Source organism: Centroberyx affinis, unplaced genomic scaffold, assembly GCF_046629955.1.
Source record: "Centroberyx affinis isolate AG114_WGS23_722 - 3 ecotype Tasmania unplaced genomic scaffold, CSIRO-AGI_Caff_v1 ptg001146l_1, whole genome shotgun sequence".
In the NCBI taxonomy this organism is placed as follows: domain Eukaryota; kingdom Metazoa; phylum Chordata; class Actinopteri; order Beryciformes; family Berycidae; genus Centroberyx; species Centroberyx affinis.
The window spans coordinates 74260-100190 of record NW_027279680.1 but is presented as its reverse complement, the minus strand read 5'-3'; the positions used below and the strand labels follow the sequence as shown (position 1 = coordinate 100190).

Sequence of the window (25931 nt, the reverse complement as noted above, 5' to 3'; positions counted from 1 at the left end):
ATTTTGATAATTTTTCTCCTGGTGGAAGATATACATGAATGTTCACTGATCATTATTTACTGTGTTTCCCCAATTTTGTAGCAGGGGGATCAAAATGACAATTTTCGCCTAGGATGTAGAGCAAGTTTCGGTGTCTAACAGTGATACTGAGAAAGGTAGCAGCTCCACTATTTTCCTTTTACAGAGAGGCTTGTAGGTAGACTACAAGATTCAGTTTCAGCACTTGATTTCGTGATGTGTGTCTGTGGCGGTAGTTCTTAAATCAATTTACAGGCCCTTTGCACAACAATGAATGTATTGGTTTGTCACACATTGTCAATGTAGTGTATTTTTGACCCTGGAAAACTGTTTTTTTTTTTTTATATATATTTGCCCTAATTTTTTTTAATGAAGGAAAAAGATACATTTCCAATTTTTATATTATTTTTTACTTCAGAACCTCTTCTTTATGTACACAAAAGTCTAGCTTCCTATCATGTGTCACACAGTTGTTTTTTGAACTTTGAAAACATGTCAAATTTGACAATTTCATTCTGGAGTCATATTCACAGGCCATTATCTCAGAGAATAAACCACCCAGGGTCTTGTAAATGCATAGACACCAAGACATTTTTATTTTAAACCAGAAAGTAGATTGAAGGTTGATAGATTTGGAGTGATTAACATTTAAATTCTTAAAAACAAACACTGGTGTTTTACTTGTTCCTCTTATGAAATTCACGACCGGGGGCAGAAAGTGGCAAAGACAGATCACACACACACTCACTCATGGAGGGACTTTTGTGGCAATAACCCAAATCTATCGGCTCTGTCGTTATTTACTTTAGAGAGTGTGTAAAATAAAAGCACGTTGATAAAGCTCAATTGTTTTCTCTAAATATTTGGCGCCAATATCGTAGTGTGAACGCTTGAGCAACAGCATATAATTACAGTTTATAGTTATCTTTATAGTTGTCGCTCTGTGTGAATGGGCCTGCTACAAATGCGTTCCAGGTCGTGGCTTGTGCTTCGTTCCTCAATGAGAGATGTCCGCAGTATCACATAGTGTGTTTGTGTCTCATCTCACACATATTGGGATGGGGGTGTGTTTAGCACCTGCCAAAGCAGGGAGGAGGGACAGCCTTTTGAGAGGAGACTGAGTTTTATGAAGGCAAAGACCACAAAAACAGTAATAAAACTAATAATAATAATGGCAACATTTCTTTCTCAGCGACGTGAAACTGTGGCGGTGCGCCACAGTTTAATACATTAATGGGAAATCCTGTACATTTCCAAATTTTATATCATTTTTACTGCAGAACCTCTTTATGGACACAAAATACTAGCTTCCTACCATGTGTCACACAGTTGGTTTTTGGCCTTTGAAAACATGAGAACATGTCAGATTTGACAATTTCATTCTGGAGTCATATTCACAGGCCATTATCTCAGAGAATAAACCACCCAGGGTCTTGCAAATGCATAGACACCAAGATATTTTTTATTTTAAACCAGGAAGTAAAAGGATATTGAGGTATCTTTGATACTTTTGGAATGATTAATATTTAAACTTTAAAAAATATCACTCGTTTTTTCTGTTTTTTGGCTACTGCCATAGGCACACATCACAAAATCAAGTGCTGAAACTGCCAGAATCTTGTAGTCTACCTACAAGCCTTTCTGTGAAAGAAAAACAGTGGAGCTGATAACTTACTCAGTGTCGCTTTTAGACCCCTAAACTTGCTCCAAATCATAGGCGAAAATTGTCATTTTGATCACCCTGCTACAAAATTGGGGAAAACTCGCTAAATAATGGTCTGTGAGCTTGAATATTTGGGCTTTCTTCATCATTTATGTATATATTCCACCAGGAAAAAAATGATCAAAATCAAAAGTTTGAGCTGGGGAGCTCTGGTTGAGTTGACATGGAATGACCCAAATGCAGTTCCTCACTGCCAATTCCATAACACAAGTTCAGGTCTGCTTATATTTTCTATAAAGCTCTTAATGTGCCACTTTATTACAGTCTAGTTCTAGAACTAGTCTGTACTAGTTCTATTACACTAAAACTAGTACAGACTAATTCAATGGTTAATTATTATTGGTTAACTGATAGATACATGAAAAAAACAACAATAAAAATTGATTATCTTCTGGGGGGTATTCCATCAAGGCGGATAAAGGAAAAGCCTGGCTTATTTTGATAAGTCTCGCTAATTTAAGTGAGAGTTTCGTTCCATTACCGTGGCTTATATGATTCCCTGTTCAGTAGCCAAGGTAACTTATACCGCAGAACTAGCCTGCTCCGTAGCGGGCTAACTGTCAAGTTTAATTTAGCTGTGTGTCAAAGAATGTCCGACGGGCAGAAACAGACTCCCAAAAGACAGTTCCGTCAGGTGTGTTTTCGCACTCGCATCACTGTTTTGTCCATGTTCGGAAACATAAGTTCAGACCTTTTTCTCACAATGTGACCAAGCATGAATGTACGTGTTTACTTTAGTTCCAAAGACCGTATTAATATAAATAAGTCATGAAAATCATGTCTTACCACTTTCACTGTCTCCAAAATCAATCAATCAATCAAACTTTATTTATATAGCACAAGTCATACATCAAATGCAACTCCAAGTGCTGAACATAAAAAGAGTTAAAAAGAACATGAGGTTAAATAAAAAAGACGCCTTATTTCATTTCCCACCCACATTCCGCGAAGACCCGCCCTACTCTGCCTCTGATTGGCTAGTAGTAGTAGTCAGCGCCAGCTCCTCTGCGGGTGTGAGGTCCTCAGGTGGAGGTCCCCCACCAGTAGCAGTGGCATCCGTCTTTTTTTTTGGGTGGCTACAATGGTACATATTTACAGCTCAACAACTATTTTAACAAATACATTTCACATTTCATTATAGGCTACTTACCACTCAGGAAATGTTTTTGTATTTAATTTTCACTTGTTTTTTTTTCAGCTTGAAATGATCCCTGTTGATTCAATGCAAAGAATTTGCATCGATGATTTTTAGTAATTGAGTTCCTCAAATTTCTTGAGGAATTGTTTCAGCCCTAGGCTATATTAAGTTACAGGTACATGTTTGATGATGCTAATATGCTGATTTTGACGAGAAGTAACGAGAGAAGAACTATCTTTGATAATGCTTTCAGTTGAGTTTAGACAGTTTGCTAGTTGTGCAACAGACACATCTGCACAGCTCTCATGTAAGTGTGACACACTTTACAGCCTTAATGCCCAGACTTGCGTTGTCACCAAAGCAACTCCCTTACAATTCCATAGTCCCATTTTATGCTGTACTAGCCGAATTACCATGACAAACAGTGGCAGGACTGTTCTATCCATTCAAGTTCTGTGGTTAACATGCCACAGCAAGTGGCCACTACTAATGCTAGCTTCTAGCTATGTAACATTAGCTACTGAGCAAATCAGATGTGTTAACAAGAGAGTGATAGTTATCTTACAAAATACTGTGGTGAGCTATCTAAAAAGCCAACATTGTGGAAACACAAAATTGATCAGGTGTATCAGTGGTGAAATGAGTTCCTAGTCAAAGACAGCACAGAAATTAACCATGTCTATTCCATACTGTGTGTCTGTGTGTGGGGTGTGCATGCATGTTTTCCAGATACACCCAGTGCTGACATGTAAGCTGTGTTGATGAGGCCAACAACAAATGGAAAACTGGAATTCTTGAAAGCACCAAAATGTCTTCAATCCCTGGACTCCCTACACCAGGATCAGATGTAACAGTTCTCATAACCAGGGTCAACTTGAGTCCTCGTTGTGTGCTTGTGGAGCTTTGGGGCAACTTTAGCCAGGAAAAGAAAGCAGACTACCAGAACTTAGCAAAAGATATTCAGTCTCCTGGAAAAATATTTCATGAGTTTGAAGGAAATCCTGGTGACCAGTGCTTGGTTCAGGTGGATTATACTTGGTACAGGTCCCGCATAGTCTCAAGAAATGGCTCGAATTACAGTGTGTTCCTTATTGACAAAGGGTGGACGCATAGCGCCACCACAAGCATGCTGGCGTGGGGTAAGAAAGAGTACTTCTGCCAGCCGCCTGAAGTGGAATTCTGCGTGCTGGCTCATGTGTTACCACTGTCGCCTGAGAACTACTGGTCTCCAGTGGCTATGGAGTTTCTGAAATCTCTCTGTGGGAAATCTGTGAAGGCATGTGTCCAAGATGTACTGGTGCCCCACAGAACATTCATCCTGCACATCCCCTGCATATCTAAACAAATGTATGAGATGGGATTTGCCAAGAAGTTGTCTGCAGAAAGCTTCAAGGACTTTGTACTTGGGTCACTGCAGTCCCACAGTGGAGCTGCAGTGTCCCCAGAGACTCAGCAGAACTCCATGAGATATGAACCTGTGGGATCAGGTGAGCAAATGCACAAGCAACAGCTTTTCATGTACCCAGAGCTGCCGACAGGAACTGTAGAGACTGTAATCATCACAGAAGTGACAAATCCACAGCGGGTTTTCTGCCAGTTGAAGGTTTTCTCACAAGAGCTGAAGAAACTCACAGAGCAGATTACCCAGCACTATGAGGGCAGACTGGCCACTTGCATTGTAAGTCCTGATATGCTTGGGTCCCCATGTGCTGCAAGAGGAAGTGATGGTAGGTGGTACCGGTCTGTTTTACAGCAGGTATTCCCGACAAACAAGGTGGTGGAAGTACTAAATGTTGACTATGGAACAAAACAGTTTGTCCAAGTGGAGCATGTAAGACCACTGGCTGCAGAGTTCTTCAGGATGCCCGTTGTGACTTACATCTGTTCCCTCCACGGAATCACTGACAAAGGTGTGGGATGGACAGCGACCCATATTGACTATCTCAGGACCCTACTCCTGTACAAGACAGTGATCGCCAAATTTGAGTACCAAAGCCTCTCAGAGGGGGTTCACTATGTTACGCTATATGGAGATGAAAACACAAATATTAACAACTTGTTTGGCTCTAAGGATAGGTGTTTGGTGGAGTGTGAAAAATCACTTGGAGATTATGCCATCCACAGCACTAAATACAGAGGCCAGCATCAGGTTCGACAAGAAAGTCAAGGAAGTATATCAACTTCTGCGCAGGCTGTGAAGGGAACAGAAGGCAAAAAGTTGCCAGTTGAAGACCTCCCTCTTAACTCCTCCCATGTGGCAGTTGTACAGCATGTGTCCAGTCCATCAGAGTTTTGGATTCAAACACAGAAGTATGCAAATGAGTTTGATAAACTGATGGATAGCATCTCTGATCTGTACAGGGATTCAGTCAATGAAGATGTGGTGAGAAATCCAACAGTTGGCCTCTACTGTGCTGCCAGGGCAGAAGATGGTGATTTCTACAGAGCAACTGTGTCTGAAGTGGGTGAGACACAAATCAAGATGTTCTTTGTTGATTATGGAAACACTGAAGTGATTGATAGGAGTAGCATCAGGACCCTTCCCGACAAGCTCAAAAAGCTGCCCCACCTTGCACTGAAATGTAGGCTGGCTGCTGTCAAGCCAAACGATGAGAGATGGAGCCAGAGTGCCACTGACTTTTTCACCAAAGCAGTCACAGATAAAGTCTTAAATGTACATGTGACAGCAAAATATGATGGTGGTTATGTTGTTCATATGACAGATTCTACAGCACATGGAGAGCGAAATGTCAGTAAGATGATGTGCAGTTCTGGCTTTGCTGAGAAGGATGAGGCACAGAAACAACCCAAAGACAAGATGACCATGCGACCTGCTATTATCCCTGCAGGACTGAATCCAGGTGCCAAACCTTCTGAAATATGCAGGAACAGTGGGATTTCTTTCCAAATCCAAAACACTGTTGGTCCCACCAGCAATGAAAGCAGAAATACTACCTTTAAGGAGCACATGTTTCCCATAGGAAGTGCCCTTGACGTCAGTGTGTCTTACATTGAAAGCCCAAATGACTTCTGGTGCCAACTAGTACAAAATGCAGGGCACTTGAAATTGCTTATGCAAGACATGCAGACTCACTACGCAAGTAGTCAGTTTCAGCCTTTTGTGGAAACGGCTTGTGTTGCTCGCCATCCAGATAATGGAATGTGGTACAGAGCCCTTATAATTCACAAACATGTGACGCCCCACGCAGATGTGCTGTTCGTTGACTATGGCCAGATGAAGACAGTCTCCCTCTATGACCTAAGAAGAATATGCCCAGCATTCCTGAATTTGAAAGGTCAAGCTTTTCGATGCAGCCTGTACAACCCTGTTGACCCCACATCAAACAAGAATGATTGGGGTGAGGAAGCAATGGCTCTGTTCGAGGAATTTGTGGATGCTGCTGCGTCCAACCATGTGATTTTAAAGTGCACCATATATGCCGTCATGTACAATGAGCAGAAAGTTGTTTTCAACATTGTGGATCTAGAAACTCCCTTTGAAAGTGTCTGCAGCCATATGGTCAGTCTTGTAAACAGCACACCTCCCAAGAAAGCCTCCGGGTCCTCTGTCCATCTGAACACATACTACTACTCAACACACAACATTAAAACGGGGACAGAAGAAATGGTCACAGTGACATGTGTGAATGGGGTCAATCAGTTCTACTGCCAGCTCCAGAGGAATGCTGATGTGGTGAAAGATCTCATGGTGAAATTAAGCAATCTGTGTCACCATCTTGAGAACGCAAAGCTCCCAACAGTCTTTGGAACTGTGTGCTTTGCGAAATACACTGATGGGCAGTGGTATAGGGGACTGATCAAGACCACACAGCCATCAATCATGGTTCACTTTGTGGATTATGGTGACACCCTTGCAGTGGACAAATCTGACTTGCTTCCAGTTCCCAGGGAGGCTAGTGATATCATATCTGTGCCTGTGCAAGCTGTTGAGTGTAGTCTCTCCGATATCCCTGCCAATGTTCCGAGTGAGGTGAATAGCTGGTTTGAGAGTCATGCGACAGAACAGACATTCAGAGCGCTAGTGGTGGCCAAAGAACCTGATGGTAAACTGCTGGTTGAGCTGTATTATGAAAGCACTCAAGTCAATTCCAAGATCAAAAAGCAGTTTCAGATTGAGATGCACAGAGAAGAGAAGGTTGTCTATCAGGGTAGGAGAGCATTTGAGGTCTCTGCAGATCATGCACAAAAGACTCCTAAGGCTGTCCTGAAACAAGCTACAAAAATGGAAGATGATACACAAATCCCAAAGACAAACCAGGGGTCTGCCACAAAACCAGTACATGGAATGGAAGACGAGACAAAATCTTCCAAAGACAATGCTCCAAAGCCTTTACACCGAGAAAACGGTCAGAAAGCCAAAGCTCGGTCATTAGAGCTGTACAGACCTCCACACCAAAGGCGGTTATCTGGCAGGACACCAAGCAGTATTGGAAATGGCTCTGACCCAGCGGAGGCCCATACCAAACCAATAAAACAAAGTCTTCCTACAGCCCCCGAACAGTTCATCAAGTCCACATTTCCTGGCACAGAATCTCACAAGAAAAATGTGGCCCCAGAACTCGAGATTGAAGCCCTCCCTAAACTCACAGACCTGCCCTCGAAATCCATAACATCAGGTATGGAAGCAGATGTCTTTGTCTCACACTGCAACAACCCACTGAGTTTCTATGTACAATTTGTCAAAGAGGAGGATGACATATTCTCAATTGTGGAAAAACTCAATGATTGTCAGTCAACCACCAAAGCCATCGACATTAAAGATGTGCATCCAGGTGACCTTGTTCAGGCAGAGTTCCCAGATGATTCTTCATGGTATCGTGCAGTTGTAAGAGAAATCCATGGAAACACAATGGCTCTCGTTGAGTTCGTTGACTATGGAAATACAGCAGTGATGTCAATTTCCAAGATGTACAGGCTACACAAACCATTCTTGCAACTTCCTACATACAGCACACACTGTATGCTGAGTGAAGCTGCAGCTCTTGGAAAAGATGTAGTGCTGGATCCAGAAGTTGTGTCAACTTTCAAAAAAGACATTGGGGGTAACGGAGACAAGGAGCTGAAGTGCCGGTTTATCAGGCAGTCGGGATCTGTGTGGGAAGTCAGCCTTGAGGAAAGTGGTGTGAATGTCATGTGTAATTTACCTAGTAAAGATCCAACTGAGAAACATGGACAAGTGGAGGAAAAGCCTGTCCAGAACTCTGCCAGCAGACAGATGGCATCTGAGAAATCTAGATTGAACTCCTGTCCTCTGTGCTACCTCAAACATGACTTCCTTGAGGGACAGAAGTTGGAGGCTTATGTCACAACTATAAATGGTGCTCAGTCCTTTTGGTGTCAGTCTGCTGACTCAGAAGAACTTGATAAGATGACACGAAGTGTCTCAGAAGTAGGGAATGCAGCACTTCACAAGCCTGTTGATACAAACTCTCTCTACCCTGGCAGACCATGCATTGCCCTTTATGTAGAAGATGAGCTGTGGTATCGTGCAGAGGTCATCAGCAAAGATGAAGACACGCTGTCAATTCTCTTTGTGGACTATGGAAATAAGTCCCAAGTCAATGTGAGGAACGTGAGGGAAATGCCACCTGAACTGGTTGAAACTCCGGCACAGGCGTTTCTCTGTGAGCTTGAAGGCTTTGATCCTTCACATGGCTCCTGGGACGATGGGACAATAGATGAGTTAACAGAGCTCATAACAGACAAGTTATTACAGCTGACTGTTCTTAAAGTAACAAGAGGAGAACAAGGCCAGATCAGATGCTCTGTCAAGATAGAATGTGAAGGCCAGGAGATAAATGAGACAATGAAAGCTCACTGGAAGAGCTCCCCAACAGAAAACAAACCTGATGCCATTGGACTGTCCACTTCATACAAAACACCACAACTACCATGTGATTCAGCTATGAAAGAGACAGCAATGCCTGACGCTCAGGGAGACCACAAAGAGGAGCAATGCACTAATGTTTGTTTTGGGCAGCACACAGAGCTTGTTATCCCTTGTGTAACAAGTGAGGCCTCAGAGTTAGCAAGTAGTCTCAAGAACAGTGATTGCTCTGAGGGTTCTGTTCGATCTGAGTCTTATACTGATGCCCAAAAGGAAGAGATGGATCAGATTTCTTCAGAATACAATGCAACTGTCAAATCTCCTCCAGTGACAAAGAGAGAGAGCCTGAGTGAAATGGTTTCCAACCAAGTGGTGACGACAGTTCCTTCTATTGTGATATCTGAAGCAGAACCCAATGATGAGCTTTTGTCATATTGTATCGGCAAAGATCAAACCATGTTACCTCTGCCTGATGAAGATGGTGAACATGAACATGATACTTTGACCTTGAGCTCTGACATGAATGTGGTGGAAACTGACAAAGACTTTGAAAAGGAGGCTGCATCAGTGATGGACCAAGCTGTTGGCCCAGATGACTTAAATTCTTCTCCATCCGTATATGAGAACCCCAGGGAGGCTATGGTTCAAGATGCCAAGGAAATTCAGAAAATATGCAATAAGATTTGCATTGAGGCTGTTCCTCAGAGTCCAGAGTCTGCTCCCGCCACTACAGACAAGTTGATAACCCAGGAGGAGTACTGTCACATGGATGAGGAAGAGTCTGAGACTGTGGTTGCTGAGCTGGAGTCTCTGCCTCAAGAGCTGGTTACCCATAATGTGGAAGACAACTCTGACATCATGAAAGATTCTGGTAAGTTGCACAATTCATTTCTCCAGTGGTCCTTGTCTCTGAATTCTACACAATATGTTTATCAGTAGGCTATTTCATAATATTGAATTTGAAAATGATTAAACAGGTGTGAATGAATCAGTATATCGCAATGATGTTAAACTTGAAAGCAGCAGAGTTAAAGAAAAATCAAACCCATAATGCTGTATGGCATGAGTGATTTTGAAATTAACAAACTGCAGAAAGCAACATAATGCAGCATGTAGCATCTTGAAATTGTCTCTTAGCATGTTGTTTATTTTTCACATGCTATATGCAGTACAGTATGGTTGGTATCAGTAGTGGTAACTGTTAGGTGTTCATAAACAGACTTTTAACACAGCAACTTTTCATATAAAACAGGATTTAATTTAGCTTGTTCCCCCTTTCCCTCATATTTTATGTGTTTATAGAGTTTGGTCAACTGAGAGCTTCTGAATTTCTCCCCATTGGTTCTACCTGTGTGGTCTGGTCACCTGCTTTCAAGTCGTGGTGCAAAGCAAGGGTCTTGAAGAATTTAAGGGACTGCACACTGGTAAGGACCCCAAGTATTCATTAATGTTTAGTCATTTTCAAAGTCTGGGTTGGCACACAAAGGTCATGAAGACGAGATTTAATATTGAGTTATTTGCCATGTTATTTTGTAAAAGCCCTTGTGTGTCCTTTCAAGGTCAGCTGAAAGGTTTGTAGCATAAGGGGTATGGGTAGGCTATATTTTTTTATAAGCCTGCACAAATTAGCAAATATTGGTTATGCTGCAAGGAAGAAATATTTATTAAAAAGTTTAAAATCACTCTGTATAGTCACCATTGCTTTGTCTTGGTGGTCTTCAGTAAAGATCCTGTTTTTTGTGTTCAATCCATTGTCTTGGGCCTTGAGTGTGCGGTTACAGCAGCATATATGTGAAGTTTTTCACTTTAGCTTTGAATCCTTTGTCTATATTGTGTTGTGTCAAGATGAAGATATTAACTACATCTGTTTTTTTTTTCAACCTTGACCTGGTTTTATGTTGTCCCTCATTTCTAGGTTCTGCTGGTTGATTGTGACACTGAGATGATGGTTAACCATGACAGTGTCTTTGAGATAGTGTTACCAGAGCCTGAGCAGGTCAGTGAAATAATGCAACCAGCATGTTATCTGCAGCATTCCTTCTCATTTACCTCATTTAACCACTGTCTTCTTGTCTGTCTGCTTGTTTTCAGTGTGATAATGATGACAGGACTGACCACGATAGGGCCTTATCTCATACAGATTCTCAGGCTGGTAAGTTGGCTGCATGCTTGGACTATGACTGGATTCTTGTGACATTTTCGGGACCACAACTGTCAGCACTGATTGTATTCCCAGAGATGGAAACTAGGAGGCTTCATACTCCTCATATTTCTTTATACTTTATTGCTACTTTATACTAGAATCCACTTCTTTTCAAAACGAAAAAACCCTTCTTTTTACTTTACTGCATATATGTAACCCTTGCAGATGCTAGTTTCTTTCAATTACTTTGAAGAAAAAAGTTTTTCATATAAAGCAAATGTCGCATGCCAGGGATAGAGTTGCATCGCTACCTGTTTTCTTTCTATGCTTCCCATTTCAACAGAACAGTTCACAGTTTTAGAAGCTAATGTATGTACAATTAAATGTATAGGATTGCTGGTAGGATGGACTGTGTACTTGAACTTGCATACTTGAACTTGATGCTTACATACATATAATGGCAAATCCTTAAATATTTTAATTTTATTAGAATTTTTAATGCAAATCTTTTAACCGTTACCATACTTCTTTTACTTGGGCTTTCTAAAGCATTTGTGTTGTTTTACCACACAGCCATCTTGGTAGGCAAGCAACAGATGACCGTCATCGAACTATAGTCAATGAGCTGTGTTTATGGCACTGCTCCATATTAATGTGTTGCTTTTTTCCTTTTTATTTGCAGACCCAGATGAGCAAGGAGATGACAGTGAGGACATCATTGCAAGTGATGATCCTGTTAACACTATGGCAACAGAGGAAATGGTAATTTGTATGACAATGACATTTCAATTTCCAACTATTTTCTATTGGATTTTATGTTGAGTGATGTAGTTGAAGTTCAGGGTGGGTTAGACACAGCAGTGGAAAAGCCTGTACATGAAATGTGTGATGCTCATAAGAGTTGAATGTGTTTACTGTACAGTACATAGGGGTAAATGGACATTGGCACCATTTGGATGTAATTACACATTGTCTGCGTTATAATTAGAGTTGTGGTTACTTCATATTTTTTTCTAAAGGCTCCCCAGGAGGATGTTGGTCCCAAGGCATATGTTGACCTGCACAAAACATTTGATCTGATCTCTGAAGAATCAAAGCAGGTATAAAAGTTATTTGTATCACCATACACACTAACATAACCCTTGCCATAACAACTTTTAATTTCCATTTTAATGTTGTATGTATGGTAATTTTTGTACATTTACATAAATTGTAATACTGAATGGAAATACTTGCAAGGACAAATATAGTACTCCTTTTTCTGTTGATTTTGACTGTGATTGTGATTTTTGTTGCATTTGTTTGGTGTGTTCTCTTACATTGTAGGTGCAGAATGCATCACTGCTGTCTTCCTGTGTGCTTCCTGTGCAACAATTTATTGGTGTGTGAATCCTAACCACAAACAAGCTCTATCAGATCTGTATATACACACACACATACATATATATATATATATATCAGATATAATTCTTTATCTGCCTTTATGCACCTGTCGGACTAGAACTTAGCTTTATGGCACTTACTGTCGTTCTCTCCTGACTAGATCCTTGCTTGTGTTGTATTAAAATCTTATGTGTACGTCGCTTTGGATAAAAGCGTCTGCCAAATGGGAAATTGTAATTGTATATACTGTAGGCTTAGGGTACAGTTTGTGAGGCAAGCTTTCACATTAGCCTACAACATCAGTTTGGGTCTAGAAGCATTTTGCAAATGTGGTTCGCTGAGGCAAAAAGTAAAGTACTGTTTGTGTTCACAGATTGATGATGTGAATATGTGTGTGTGATTGTGACTATCTTCACAGATGTTTGTACAGAACAGGAAGTTGAAACTGGAGACGATGCCCTACAGGAGGAGGCACCATGTGCTCCCACGCATAACAAGGTAATGGAACGGAACTGCAGTGGTTTGTATAGAAGTGTACCTGTACCATTTTTTTGTTAACTGTATATGAGAATATTGAAAGTGACCATTGACATGGTCTGTATTACACACAGTGATCAATGATCTGTTCCATTTTAGAACAACTTGATGATTGAAGAAGAGACACCCGCTCATCATGAGGATAAAGATTCTGGTTTGTTGTGATCGCCTTGTGATTCTTAGTATGCCGAATACAATCGCTGAACACATTTCCGTCCCTTTTCCATTCCTCCAACGCATGTGCATGTACACACTGACATGTTTTTTTTGCCAACAGATAATTGATTTTAACATTTTCAGTTGGCTCTGGCATGCCTACTTGATCTTGTTGTAAAAAAGTGACTATTGTGACCGTTATACTTCATGGAAACTAAAACATAGGCATCATTGTACTTCTGTTATCTACTTATGTGCCTTTGTCTCTGCAGCCCTGCTAGCTGACACTGAACCAGCAGCTAGTGAGCCTCACACAGACACAGTTCTCTCTCAGAATACGGTAATGGAATTCAATCAACAAAATCCAAAAAACAAAACTGCAAAAGTACTTATTTCTGACAAGTGTGTGTTCTCACTGTTGCTGTTTGTTTAGGATAATCTGGTTGGAGAGGTGACCTGCCTTATTGAAGAGGCCTGTTCTGCAGATGTCTGCATTGGTATGAGACCATATTTTGTGCTTACAGAATGAACAACAAAAACAATGTGTCAGACACGCCTTGTGATTACTGTTTTTGTCTCTTTGATTCAGTTATTGTCCATTGAACTCTACTATTAATGGCCAAACAAGAAATCCACATCTCATCTTGTTTGCTTTTTGTGACATTGATCTGACCTACTTCTTTGACAGCAAGCATATCTTCATTATTTGAATGCAGATATTGTCCTGCTGTTTTGTAAGCCTGATCTTCCTCTGATATCCCCTAGTGCTTCCAGATGTGGCACGTGAAGCTGAAACAGTGTCCAGTGAGCTGCCTGCGCACACAACCCCCACACAAAATACGGTAACAGAATTCACTGTCATGGCAAAAAATATAAGATGCTATTTGATGCTTTTCTTCAGAGCCACATACAAATGAGAAAAGAGACCAAACTGTTCTAGGACATAGCGCTTACAATTTAATACTGTTCCTTTCTAATACAAACTGCCAAAGGACACAGGGTTCTTACACTAGGTCTGAATAAGTAAGGAAATTTCAGTTGATATTTTCCACTTAGACAGTTTGCCAATTCGACAAAAGGCCTGGCTTGGTTATACAGTGTGTGTATCATGGGTTTTATGTGGTTGTAGACTCACTGTCATTTCACATTGTGAGTTTTTTTTTTTTTTAATTAGCATCAGCTATACAGTGATATATTGCCAAGCCATTATCACCATTCATCATAGTTACCATCCAAACAAATCTGTACAAATCTGGTCATTAAAGTCTGGCCTGAGTATTGAATGTTGAAATGGAAAATGTTTAGGAACAAGGATTCACACTGCTGTCCATAGAACAGCTTTGTGGTCTGAATTTTTTCTAATGATTTTCCAGGATTTAAAGGACGATGTGTTTGTGGAAGAAATGTCCTGTTCTGCCGTCGACAGTCTTGGTAAGTGATCGCATGGTACCATGATGATGTTTTTTTTACGTCTGATTTTAGAATGCTGGATTAGATTAAACTTTAATCAGTCCCCATGAGGAAATTGCAGCAGCAAGTAGTAATGGGATCCATCAAAGAAGAACAGGATATAAATAAGAATAGAGCTTTCTGTTGCTCCTTCAGCTCATCCACAAGGCTGTGAAAAAGCTTAATAATTCAACACAACTGCCACTGTGATGTTCAGTGAACACCTTTTTCCATAACACATCTGCTCAGACTCACACACCACACTATTGCTCATTTGTCTCATCTTGTCCATTCTATTTGTTTTCATCACATCCTCAGTTCCCAAGTCAATAATACATTTCCATGGCAGGAATTACACCAACAGGCTTTGAAGTGTGTTGAGTTCTGGTGTCAACAATACCAAGTAATCCCTTCAACTTTTTCCCCTTGAAGAGGCCCAGTTGTCAATGGTGACTCATCTTTCTCTGGTAATCGAGGACAGTTCTGATGACAGCGTCATATTCGTGAGGGAGACTGAGCCGCCTCAGCAGCAAGAAGAATTGTGACTGGAAATACTGGAATTAGGAGGCGGTCTTGTGGTCTGAAACACATTTCCTCCACACGTCCTTACCAGACACCTCAGATGGAAGTTTATCAACTGCTTATGTTCTGTTAAGTTCAAAATATGTCCAGGTTCAAGTTCAGTTTACCTTGTTTTGTTTGTACTCATACAATGCTTCATGCCAAAGTCTTAAATACATTGGTTGACTTAGCATGTCCTCTGATCTTTGGGCTAATTCATTGTTCCTATTGAAATACTGTGACCACTTGGTAAAAATGTTTTGGTAAAACACATTGCAATGGTTGTGAAAACCTTAGTTTTGTGAAGCATTGAATTCATCAGTATATTTGTGCTTGCCCAATATGCTAATCGGAGCATTGTAAGATCAATCTGAGTGTTTGTTAGAGTTGCGGTGTTTGGTATATTGCCAAATAAGTCTTTGAAAAATAATTTTGAGTATTGAATGTTGTGTCGAATACTAATGACTGTTTGAGCCAGGTGAAATTCTACAGAATTTAATTTTCAAGAGTGCCAGAAGAAGCTTGATCCTGCATTAGGTGTGGAAATGTGCAGATGTTTGAGAGAAATTTATGTTGGCACAATAATTTATGTTGGCAACGACAATTTTGGTTAATTTCATGTGTTTATTTGTGTTGATGGTTTGTGTTCTGAGCAGTTTTTAATGACTTTAAAGATGAGAAAGCCCATTCACAATTGATTACGCTCCTCTTTTTCTGAAAAGGTGATTTTTGGACATTTTTTTTCATACATGCAGGCACTTCAGTCACTTAATACAAGTGAGATACTGGGCAAGTAAATGACTGTTTTTTTTTTTTTACCCTTAAATCCCATTGCTCCCTTATGGCAGTGAAGATATTAGTTAAGGAGTTAATAAATAACTAATAACTAATAAACTTGAGTGACAGAATGTGCTGATTTCAGTCTGATTTGAACCCTGAAACCATTTCAGTATGATGACACTATTAGGATTTAACATGGAACAAAGCACTTTAGAGCAGTATTTCATATTTGTATACAAACCAAATTTATTGGATTTCAGTAGTGTACAAATGCAGATATTTCAGACAGTAAGTGTATAAAAGTAGAGAGGCTGTTACATTTCAATAACCCAGGATGAACAGTACTGCGAGTTAAGGCACATAGTATCTTCATGTATCTGTTGGCTCAGGAAACATCTCGCTCTACTTTTTCCTGAATTTTAGTGTTGGTATCGTTTTGATCAGCTTGATGATATAATTGTATAGCATACTGTGGAAGCATGATGGATAAATAAATTTATATTACTATGACTAGGTAAATATTGAGTATATAATCAAATTACTAGTCTAAGATCATATATAAAAGAAAGTTTGTTTTTTTTAAACCATACCCAACACTAACACATTGGTTGGGTTAGTATTTCTTTAAGGGGGTGTATCACAACCACACTGCAACCATAGTGTAGCTTGTCTCTGATGGAACTGGTATCATGTCAAAAGAGTCATTCATATTCGGGTAAAATAATGATTGATAAGCCTAAGTATTTCAAGGTTGGCTTTTTATATACATTCTAGGAGACCATAAAACTTGTATCATGTTCGGAAACATTTCTCTGAGAAATTACTGGTAATGATTCAACATAGTTCACATTTGTGCATCTGTTCCTACGCAACATTCATTCAAGGCCCGGTGAAACAAATATTGGTACATTGAGTGGTGATATTTTCTGCAGTTATCGGATTCGCACGGGACAAAACAAATACTCGGAAGGTGAAGTCACTCTTTACTGCTGACCAGGCTGGGATCAGCTTTCCTTGCCCGAGCTTTCATGTGGAGAAATCCGAGGTCAAAACCTCCCTGCTAATCCTTCTTTGAAATATATTTGTCTGCTTGAAATGCCAGGCTGGACATTGTAGGACCATTCCATTGACTCCCATGCGCAAGGCAAGATCGTTCGACCACAGGCCAGGCAGTCACTGGTATTTCAGCAGAGTGTGAGGCAGAACGGTGGTTCAGATGGAAGACTGGAGCACAGTAACATTGGTTCCTGAAATGAGGTTTTCATCCTTCCCGTCAATCAGAGGGTCCCATCGATTGAAGTCCTTCTCCAGACCTGCAAAATTCAAGGTTTTCAGCACAAATCTTAATGTCAACATTATGCAGAATTTTAAAATCAATGTGTTATAGCACTTCTGCTTTAAAATAAGCAACGCTGAGTGACAAGAAAGGTGGGACGTAGAGTGGCATGGTGCATCTGGAATGTGTCCCTGCCTGCTGAGACGTGAGGTTGAATGTTAATTGATCCATTTTCCTTACCGAGGTGGCGTTGTAGAAAGGCTAGCGTTGCTTTGTTGGAGAGGTCTATGGCGAGCTCTGGGTCGATCTCTCCCTTCAGCTTCATCAGCTTTCCGATCCAGTTGCCGGTGAGGAAGGTGAAGTCTGGGAAACTCTGGTGGACTGTTCCTCTGATGAAGGAACACAGAGGAACACAAACATTACCACATAGTGAAAATACTATGATTTTACCATGAGATGACACTTATGATATCTAGAGATCAGAGATTACTTGGCTGACATCCCCATACTATTTCCATTAGAATACCAGTGTTGGGGAAGTTACTCTGAAAGCATAACTTTACAAGCTACCAATTAATTCACACTGAAAGAAACTGAACTACAATAAAGCTACCCTCAAGAGAAATATAGTTTGGTTAACTTAAGTTACTCAGGAAATTTAGTTCAAACTATTGTAAAAAAAAAAAAAAGATCATATCTACATCTGCAATGTAATATAATACAGAATCACATGACTGTAATAAATACCACTGATTAGGATTTTAAGAACTTTTATTTGAAATAAAGTGAAGGACTATTTCTAACAGCTGCTTCTGTCAAAGCCAAATAATCCTTCATCACAATGCTAACTTTCTGTTGGATGTAAACTTAAGATAAATAACAGGGTCTTTGTAACATCTGACTTGTTCATTTTTATAGCCAAAAATAGTTGGTAGTTGCAGTAGTTAACTACGCCTCAAAATAACTAAACTGCTAAAAACACTATCCAAATTTGAATTTACCACCAAGCTACTACAAAATGTACTTAAACTACTAGATTACTTACATGTAGTGAAACTACTCCCCAACACTATAATACAGTCAAATTCTGAATGAGGACAGAAGCGGCATTAGCCTGAGCTGAGAAGTACTAGCTGTGAAATTGCAAACTATTAAAATTCCCAACACAGTTTGACATTAGGGCTGATCAATTAATCAAAATTTTATTGAAATCGCAATATGGCCTACTGCAATTTTCAAATCGCAGGAGGCGCAATATTTGTTAAAGGCGAAATGTGTGTCAAAATACCATTTTAAATTAAATATTGTCGTGCTGCAGAGATGTCCTGGCCTACACATCGACTTAAGAAAACATCTTTGTTTGGTACAGATCCCCGCAAAAATCACACCATAATCATTTTAATACGTTTTTCAATGAAAATGAGAATAATGATGTAAAAATGATCATTCCCTCTAATATCGCAAATCATATCGCAATTACAGTATCAGTCAAAATAATCGCAATTACATATTTTTTCAAAATCGTTCAGCCCTATTTGACATCAAGTTCTATTACGTCTAAACCTGTTATTGTTGTGCCTGTCGTACCTGATAGTGATCATTTTCCTCTGTATGAGGGCCGAGTCCAGCTTCCTCATGCGGCTGATGTTTCCTGCCCACTGGAACTTCTCCGAGTTGATGAAGAAGATGGGCTGCTTCACCCGGGGGAAGATCTCTTCATCCAGAGGGGACATCCAGGCATCCAGGGCTACGCCGCACCTAGTCACAGAGCATGACAGTTTAAATCCTGAAAAAAGCTACAGTGTAGACATCATTTGTCAACATACAGTATATATATATATTTTTACCAAAGCACTTGTAACTCTTTTCAGTGATACAGACAAGACCAATCAGTATGTAGAGCGATGTTGTACCCTAGAATACAATAGTCTGTAGTGGGCTAGTCCTGATCGTGCGTCTTGGCTGAGTTTGTATAGAAGTTTGTTTTTAAGCATGTTTTCCATAGACTTAACAAATACATAGATTAATATTAAGTCTATGTCCTGTTATACATTTTCTTTTTTCGCCTAGCCCAAATATCTACCACTATGACATTTATTAATGCATGCAATTCGAGATGTAGTGTGATGCAGTTTTTATTTGCCCCTTGTTTTTTTGTTTTGTTTTTTTTATCTCCTGCACAGATTGACTGCATCTCTATAATCACTACGTTTTATCACTGTTTTCAGTGACTTTTTGAAGTTCCTGATGTGATTTGATCTTCTTCCCCTGAACTGCATCTTCTTCATGACAAGGAGACATGATGGATCAAAGAGACCTCAACTACTGAAAAGGATGATGTTTCAAATGCACATACTTGAATTTAACCTCTTTGCACAGCGCTTCGATCACTGTTGCTCCCCCGAAGGAATGGCCCATTGCAGCTATCCTACACAGGTCCATGGAGTTCTGTCAGCCAGGGGACAAGGAGAAAGGGATAATGAGTAACAGCATGATGGAAAGTTATTATTACTTGGAATTGACTAACTTGATCAGTTTGAGTTTCTGCCATCTGGTCACTTAGCTGATCAACTGATGTATGACCATCACACATTACTATAATACTATGAAATTTAACTCTGATGCTGTATCATACAGTCTGGTACTTTGCTTATGTGATGTGGGTCGGTTACTAGAATGGAAACTGACTGTTGTGTTGTTTTTTTTTAATGCAAACTAATTCATTGATGGCATTTAAGTTTCCTAATCAAATCTCATCTAATCAAGAAGGAGAATGTCCCTTTAGGCCCATCCACTGAGGAAAAAGCGGCAATGTAAATGAATTAGAATTTTTAAATTGTTCCTGTAATTTTGTTTACCAGTGCTCATATTGATTTTTTTTCTGCTTCTTTTTCAATTTGCCTTTTGCCTGCAGTCTTCTCCTAAGGGTGCCTGCTGATACGTCCCTTTTCATGGATGAATCACAAGTTATGCTATACTAAATTAAACTAAACATGTGTCATAAGAGTGCAAAAACTTGCTTATATATTTTTTGTTGTGGTTTTGTTTGAAACTAAACATGCTGCTTCTGTCTTGGCCAGTTTTACATTGCAAAGAACAGATTATTGACCTCTCCAAGGCTAGACTTAACAAATAAACATTACATTAAAATATAATAGTAACCATGAAAATCTGTTACCTCCAATGTCGTCCAGTCGAACTGTGTTTTCAACACGTTTTGCACTGAAATCCCCGAGTTGATTTCAATTAGTTTATCCAAGGCCCGAATGCATTCGTCTGCTCTTTGTTTCACCTGTAAATAACAAGAAAAAAAACAGCATAGGTCACAGGGGAAGGGGGAAAAAACAACAACAAATATTATCACATTGTCACGAATTTCCCCAAACTCAACATAGAGAAATATTTCCAAACACTACAAAACAGCAAGAATGAATGTCCATAACGGAAGGAAATGAAAAAGCTGAAAAGTAAATTAAATGCTAGGTTGTATTTTTAATGAAAGAGGCAGCAGACAGATCAGATAAAATACCAAAGAAAGGAGCATGTGGTTTGAATTTAATAACATCACACTGCACTGCTGCACATTTTCCCACTGCTTAGTATGGATAAGGTTCAGATGTTGTGCAATCCAGCTGGCAGTGATTCTAAATTCTCTTTCTGTGACAGAGGAGTCATTTCCCCACCTGTACTCTTACACAATGGCTGCTAGCGTCACAGGTTGAAAACTCATCTCTTCAAGGAGTAGGTGCGTCACACCACCCTCTCCCCAGTGAATGATATCACCTCTCACATATCACCCACTTCCTCTCCCTCTAAAATTAAGTTAAATATCTATGATGATGTGGGAATTGAAGCTTATTCTACTGCTGCACTCATGGCAAGTTGCTCTAGATAAGAGTCTACCTAAACCTAAAGTATGTAATCTAAAAACGGAATGTGAAATACATTATGGAATATTATTAAAAGTAACTCGCCATCTTTACTTTTGCTTACAACATAGCAACATTTTGTTCAGGAGGGACTTGGAAGATATTTTAGAAATACTGATTCATGAAAACTGGGAATGTAGTTTTCCTCCCAAAGTGGATAGATGTTTTGTGATGAAACACTTGATCTATACTTGTTTATTTCTTTCTTTTTTGCTTTGTTTTACTTGTTTGTTTCTGAGGGTGAACTCGCTCTCTCCATGCTGCAGAGCTCTGTAGTACATCCACTCCTCTTCCAGGCCGTCTGGAGTCGAAACTGATGTTTTAGGCAAAGCCTCATCTCTCTTCTCGGACTCTGGCTTTTCACGGTAATAATACGTAGCTGAGGCAGACTGATCTCTGCATTAAAAAAAAATAAAAAGACAATTATGAATGTCCAAATGTGCAAATATGATAGTTTTCTTTCACAGATTTATTTAGCATACCTTGAACCAAAAGCATGCAACAGCTTATCAGATTTTGAATGTTGATGCTATCTTATTTTTTCCCTTTCTACAAAACTGAGTCTAAAGATAAAAGGAAAAGGTAAGATGAAACTTAACATTCTGTCCTTTATGTTATTTGTAAATACTGGACTAAGATAGACCTGTATCTTGAGTTACATGTGAATAAGAAAACTGCAAAGTTTCAAAGTCCTACTTCAAGAATCTGATAAATGAGTGTATGATCTGTGCATTAATCATTAGTCACTCTCTCTCCTCTCTTTCTCTCCCTCTCTCTCTCTCTCTCTCTCCCTCTCTCCCTCTCTCCTCATGCTGAACTTTGAAACCCTTGTCCTTGTTGGGACTTGTTGCCAGAGTGAACAGGGGGTTGCAGTAGTTCACAGTAAACGTGATGCTGAATTAGAAATTAGCCTTTGTTTTTTTCTTGCCTTTTTTCTTTTTCTTTTTTTTTCCTACTAGAGACTAAGCAAGCTAATTTGGCAGTGTGACAAGGGCACCACTGGAATCATGTGAAGCATGTGGAACAATGGCTGTTTCCATGACAACACTGTTAAAACACTAGGGCAGCCATTCTAGCTGTAACCAAGGAGTTTACCACGATAAACTAGGGGCATTTCCTTTCTATACATTCATATTCAATGGCTTTGGGCTTTAACCTGCTGCTGCAGTACAGAGGTATTCCACGTCAATCAACTGACTAGCTGTGGGCAAGCCATTATGTTCATCTCCATACTGTCCCCTGCACTCTTTACTGAAAAGAAATGTGATGACCTGGTTCGTACTATTGTCTGCACACCCTTTCCACTCCTACTCAACAGATAGCCGCTTATAGAGGGGGGCGACTGCCACATGTCTATGGAGAGAGTCCTCTGTTATTGTTTGCTTGGCTCGCATCCAGCTAGAGCTTCCTCCGACTGACACCAAGCGCTAGTTTGAAAGTTTGAGTGTATATACGCCTGTAATTTCAATATAGCTCAAGTAGTTAAACATTTTGGCACAGATAATGTTTTAACTATATCCTATACATTATATATAATTTACCATGCTGACAACATTGCATCTGCTTACACTGTAAACTATTACCTTGGCGCTTTTACAGCTGTCTCACATATTTATTACTATTAGGACACAGACTGATCCCATCTTCATTTGGGCACTAACAAGAATCCTCTTTGATTTTTACACTGCCGCTGAAAAACACCCCAATGAATCATTACACCAGCATGGAACGACATTATACGTCAACATATAGTTAATGTAATGGATGTATAAATACCTGTGTTCCACCGATGCCACAATGAAGCCCTGAGAAGCCAGTTCTGCACATATAGCTGAATACAAAGTCCTGGGAAACCAAGGAGATTTGAATGAGAGCATTCTGGATAGACAATAACTGAGCTCAACTTGTCACAATGAATAAGTGCCATAGGAGCGTCATAATGTTCCTCGTTTCCTAGTTGTTCTATTTTTACTTCATTGTTGCCTGTTGCTGTAGCTGTGTTTTTATCAAGGTTTTTATCAAGGTCTTGTAGAGGCTTTTTTTAATAGGAATTTTTCTATTCCTTGTTTTCTGTTCCTTGTTTTGCAGTTCTATATTTTACTTCATCGTTCCTGTAGTTGTGTCAGTCATACTTTCTTTATATTTTTACTCTATGTTTTTGTTTGTTGTTAAGCACTTTGTAACTTTATTGTTTTGAAAGGTGCTATATAAATAAAGTTTATAATTATTATTATTATTATTATTGTAATATAAGTGTGTTGTGTGTACCTGAAGGCTCCCAGGCCGTGCGAGAAGATCACTACTGGGCATTTTCCATTCTGTTTGAATGGAGCGTCCAAGTAGGCTGGGATCTTAAAGGATCCTTAAACAAACAAAAACAAACAAAATGCTTGTTAAAGACCAGTTTCAACAGCAGACACTTGCATAAAAAATGTGTTAGATGTTCTATGATGTTAGATGCATTAGATATTCACCAAAGAGGTAGTTGAAAATCCTTTCACTGACGCTCCTGTTTATTTTCATGAAGTCTGCCAGACCGTTGAAGTACTCTTTGCACGGGATCCAGTCTGGTTTTTCTGCTTTCTCTGACTCTTGGCAAGGATAGTAAAGCCGGAAGAAGCTGCCCTGTAGATACGACAGAGTTGACACAATCATTTACATGGTGTTCATGTACGTGCACTGTTCACTGTGATATGACTAGCAGTGGTATAGCCCAAATAGGCCGGTGAAATAAAAAGTTGTGAATGCAGTTTTTGGGTACGGATCCTGTCTCAACTCATGGTGAACTTTGAAACTCTTGTCTAGGCATGGGACAATAACCAGTATTCCTACACAGTATATCGCGGTAAAAACTATAATGGTTATAACACCTCCAACAATTTGTATTACCGTGACCACAGTGATAACCATGATGCTATATTTTCCCCAAAAGGGGAAGCCCTCTAATAACTGTTATATTCATGTTGCTGACTGAGTTAAAGTAGCACTTTATTTGAGACGCATTTGACTTTATTTAGTGTAGATGCTGTTATTTAAAAATTGAAAAGCTGTTATTTAAAAAAGTCAAATGTCTTGTGATTGATATGACAAATTCGTTTTTATGTAATTGAAGCATATTACAGCACTGTTTTTAGAGTTTTCATCTTTTAATAATTATCAAGATAATATTGTATATCGAGATAATTTTGGCTAAGATAACCGTACTAAGAAATTGTCCTTGTTGGGCCTTGCTGCCAGAGTGAACAGGTGATGTTGTAAAGGAAATGAGTATTGTTTTTTTAGTTGACCAAGCAGTCAAGTGACTAAGCAACTTCTATGGTAGCCATTTTTGCTGTGACCAAGGAGATTGCAATGTTACACTCAGCCTTGCCCTCTCTTTCCATTTAAATCCTATTGTGTGTACAGCGGCTTTAGGCTTTAACCCCATGCTGAAATTCAGGGATATTCCAGTTTAATCACATTCTTGAGATCTAACACTAAAAAGGGGGAAGCAGCAGTGTCCTCTTTGAATGGATATACCTGTGCAGTGTGATCCATCATGAAGTCAGTGCATCCCACAGCGTTGGGGCCTTTGGCTGGAGGGATCCCCAGGTTATTACTGCAGGCGTTCCCCATGGTGAAGAAACCGAGCTGGCACCTCCACTGATCTGTCCAGTGAAGACGACACTTACAGTATGTGACATGCAGAGGGTAGAGACAGTGATCACACCACTGCAACTTGGCAGGGACGACGTGGATGACAGATATGACAGAGACACGACAACACGACTTTTATGACAGAGATAACATTGATACAACTTTTGCCCTACTAACACTGACTCCAGGTAGTGCATTTTAAATGTCAGCTGATACTGAATACTGATTTTATCCATTTTTAAATTGAACAATATCACAGATCATTAGTTGGGGATCATTAGAAAAAAAATCCATTTAAAAAAAAAAAAATGTCTTTCCATACCATAAGTGATATCTAAATTAATTCTGTATATGAATAAAGTTACTTCATTTCTTACGTTTCTGATGTTTAGGTTGCTCTTGATACTGGATTTACCAATTTATCAATTTTAGCCTGGTTTTGACCCTATATCCATTAGCAGTTAACAGAGATCCTTGTCCAGTCTATACTTTACTGTCTGTCAGTTGTTTGTCAGTCTGTATTATCTTTTTTCTCTGGATGGCCACAAATTAAATGGTGTAACTTGGGTGAATTTTCATCATTTCCATAGATGCTCACTGAAAGTTTAATCCTTCCCTCTATACTAGATAGTTGTATTAACAACACAGCATCTTCAATTTTAGATTTATACAACATGCTGTGTTAACATGTAACATGCTGTCAAACTTTAAGACCAAAATACTGTCAGTTATTACAACAGGCAATAAGTAGCCAGAGTAAATCATCTGTAGTAATGTCATGGATAACTGACTGACAATTCTTGATTCAACTTAACAACTGACAGCTGTTGTTGTTATCTCCTACAATGACTGAAAATAAGAAGTGAGATTATTTGGCTGTAAAAGTATGACATTTTCAGGTAGGTGACGGTAGTTACAATTCAACCCATACCTGTCCTTGACCACGCGTAAATCTTCTTGGCTAACAACTGTACGAATCCTCCATTAGAAAACATCGACCTCGACAGCTTGACCAGCAAGCTAACCTAGTTAGATATCTTCTAGCTGTTAGCTAAAAAAAAATCGAATAAAATAGAAAACCAAGGCCTACCGGAGAAAGAGAAGCGTGTTGGTGCTAACGTTAACGTTAACTTGTTATCAGTTTCGTAACATTACCAGGTGATTTATCTATCTAGTGATAAATGTACCGGTATGAGTCACTCGGGAGTGGTTTGACAGGTCGCTAACCCGTTACCGTCAGCTAGCTAGTAGCGTAAACATGGGCAAAACCAGAGCCAATGATAGACAGAGTTTGGTCACTGCAACTGTCTGTAGCAGCCGAGCTAGCTCTGACTGGCTTTTACGATGTCAGGCA

At 39.6% G+C, this 25931-nt stretch overlaps 2 protein-coding genes across 4 annotated transcripts; one reads left to right on the top strand and one right to left on the bottom strand.

The window, feature by feature from the left end:
• The first annotated feature begins 3687 nt into the window (after positions 1 to 3687).
• Positions 3688 to 14967, top strand: tdrd6a (tudor domain containing 6a). Its single transcript, XM_071524088.1, has 14 exons — positions 3688 to 9598; positions 10030 to 10151; positions 10643 to 10744; positions 10819 to 10879; positions 11553 to 11632; positions 11890 to 11970; positions 12197 to 12251; positions 12672 to 12751; positions 12890 to 12944; positions 13219 to 13286; positions 13380 to 13443; positions 13712 to 13788; positions 14320 to 14377; positions 14828 to 14967. The coding sequence occupies exons 1-14, from the start codon at positions 3688 to 3690 to the stop codon at positions 14938 to 14940; spliced, it is 6927 nt and encodes a 2308-aa protein (XP_071380189.1). The 3' UTR covers positions 14941 to 14967.
• pla2g7 (phospholipase A2, group VII (platelet-activating factor acetylhydrolase, plasma)) lies at positions 14948 to 25802 on the bottom strand. 3 transcript variants are annotated; one of them, XM_071524090.1, is made up of 11 exons: positions 25668 to 25802; positions 24461 to 24588; positions 23416 to 23566; positions 23210 to 23303; positions 22718 to 22786; positions 21166 to 21337; positions 20191 to 20304; positions 19369 to 19460; positions 18600 to 18770; positions 17253 to 17401; positions 14948 to 17049 (listed from the first exon to the last, which is right to left on the bottom strand). In XM_071524090.1, the coding sequence occupies exons 2-11, from the start codon at positions 24554 to 24556 to the stop codon at positions 16949 to 16951; spliced, it is 1209 nt and encodes a 402-aa protein (XP_071380191.1). In that variant the 5' UTR covers positions 24557 to 24588; positions 25668 to 25802; the 3' UTR covers positions 14948 to 16948. The 3 variants fall into 3 exon arrangements, with proteins under 3 accessions (XP_071380191.1, XP_071380190.1, XP_071380192.1); XM_071524089.1 differs by having other exon boundaries at positions 25509 to 25778; XM_071524091.1 differs by having other exon boundaries at positions 24461 to 24607; positions 25668 to 25768.
• Positions 25803 to 25931: the final 129 nt, after the last annotated feature.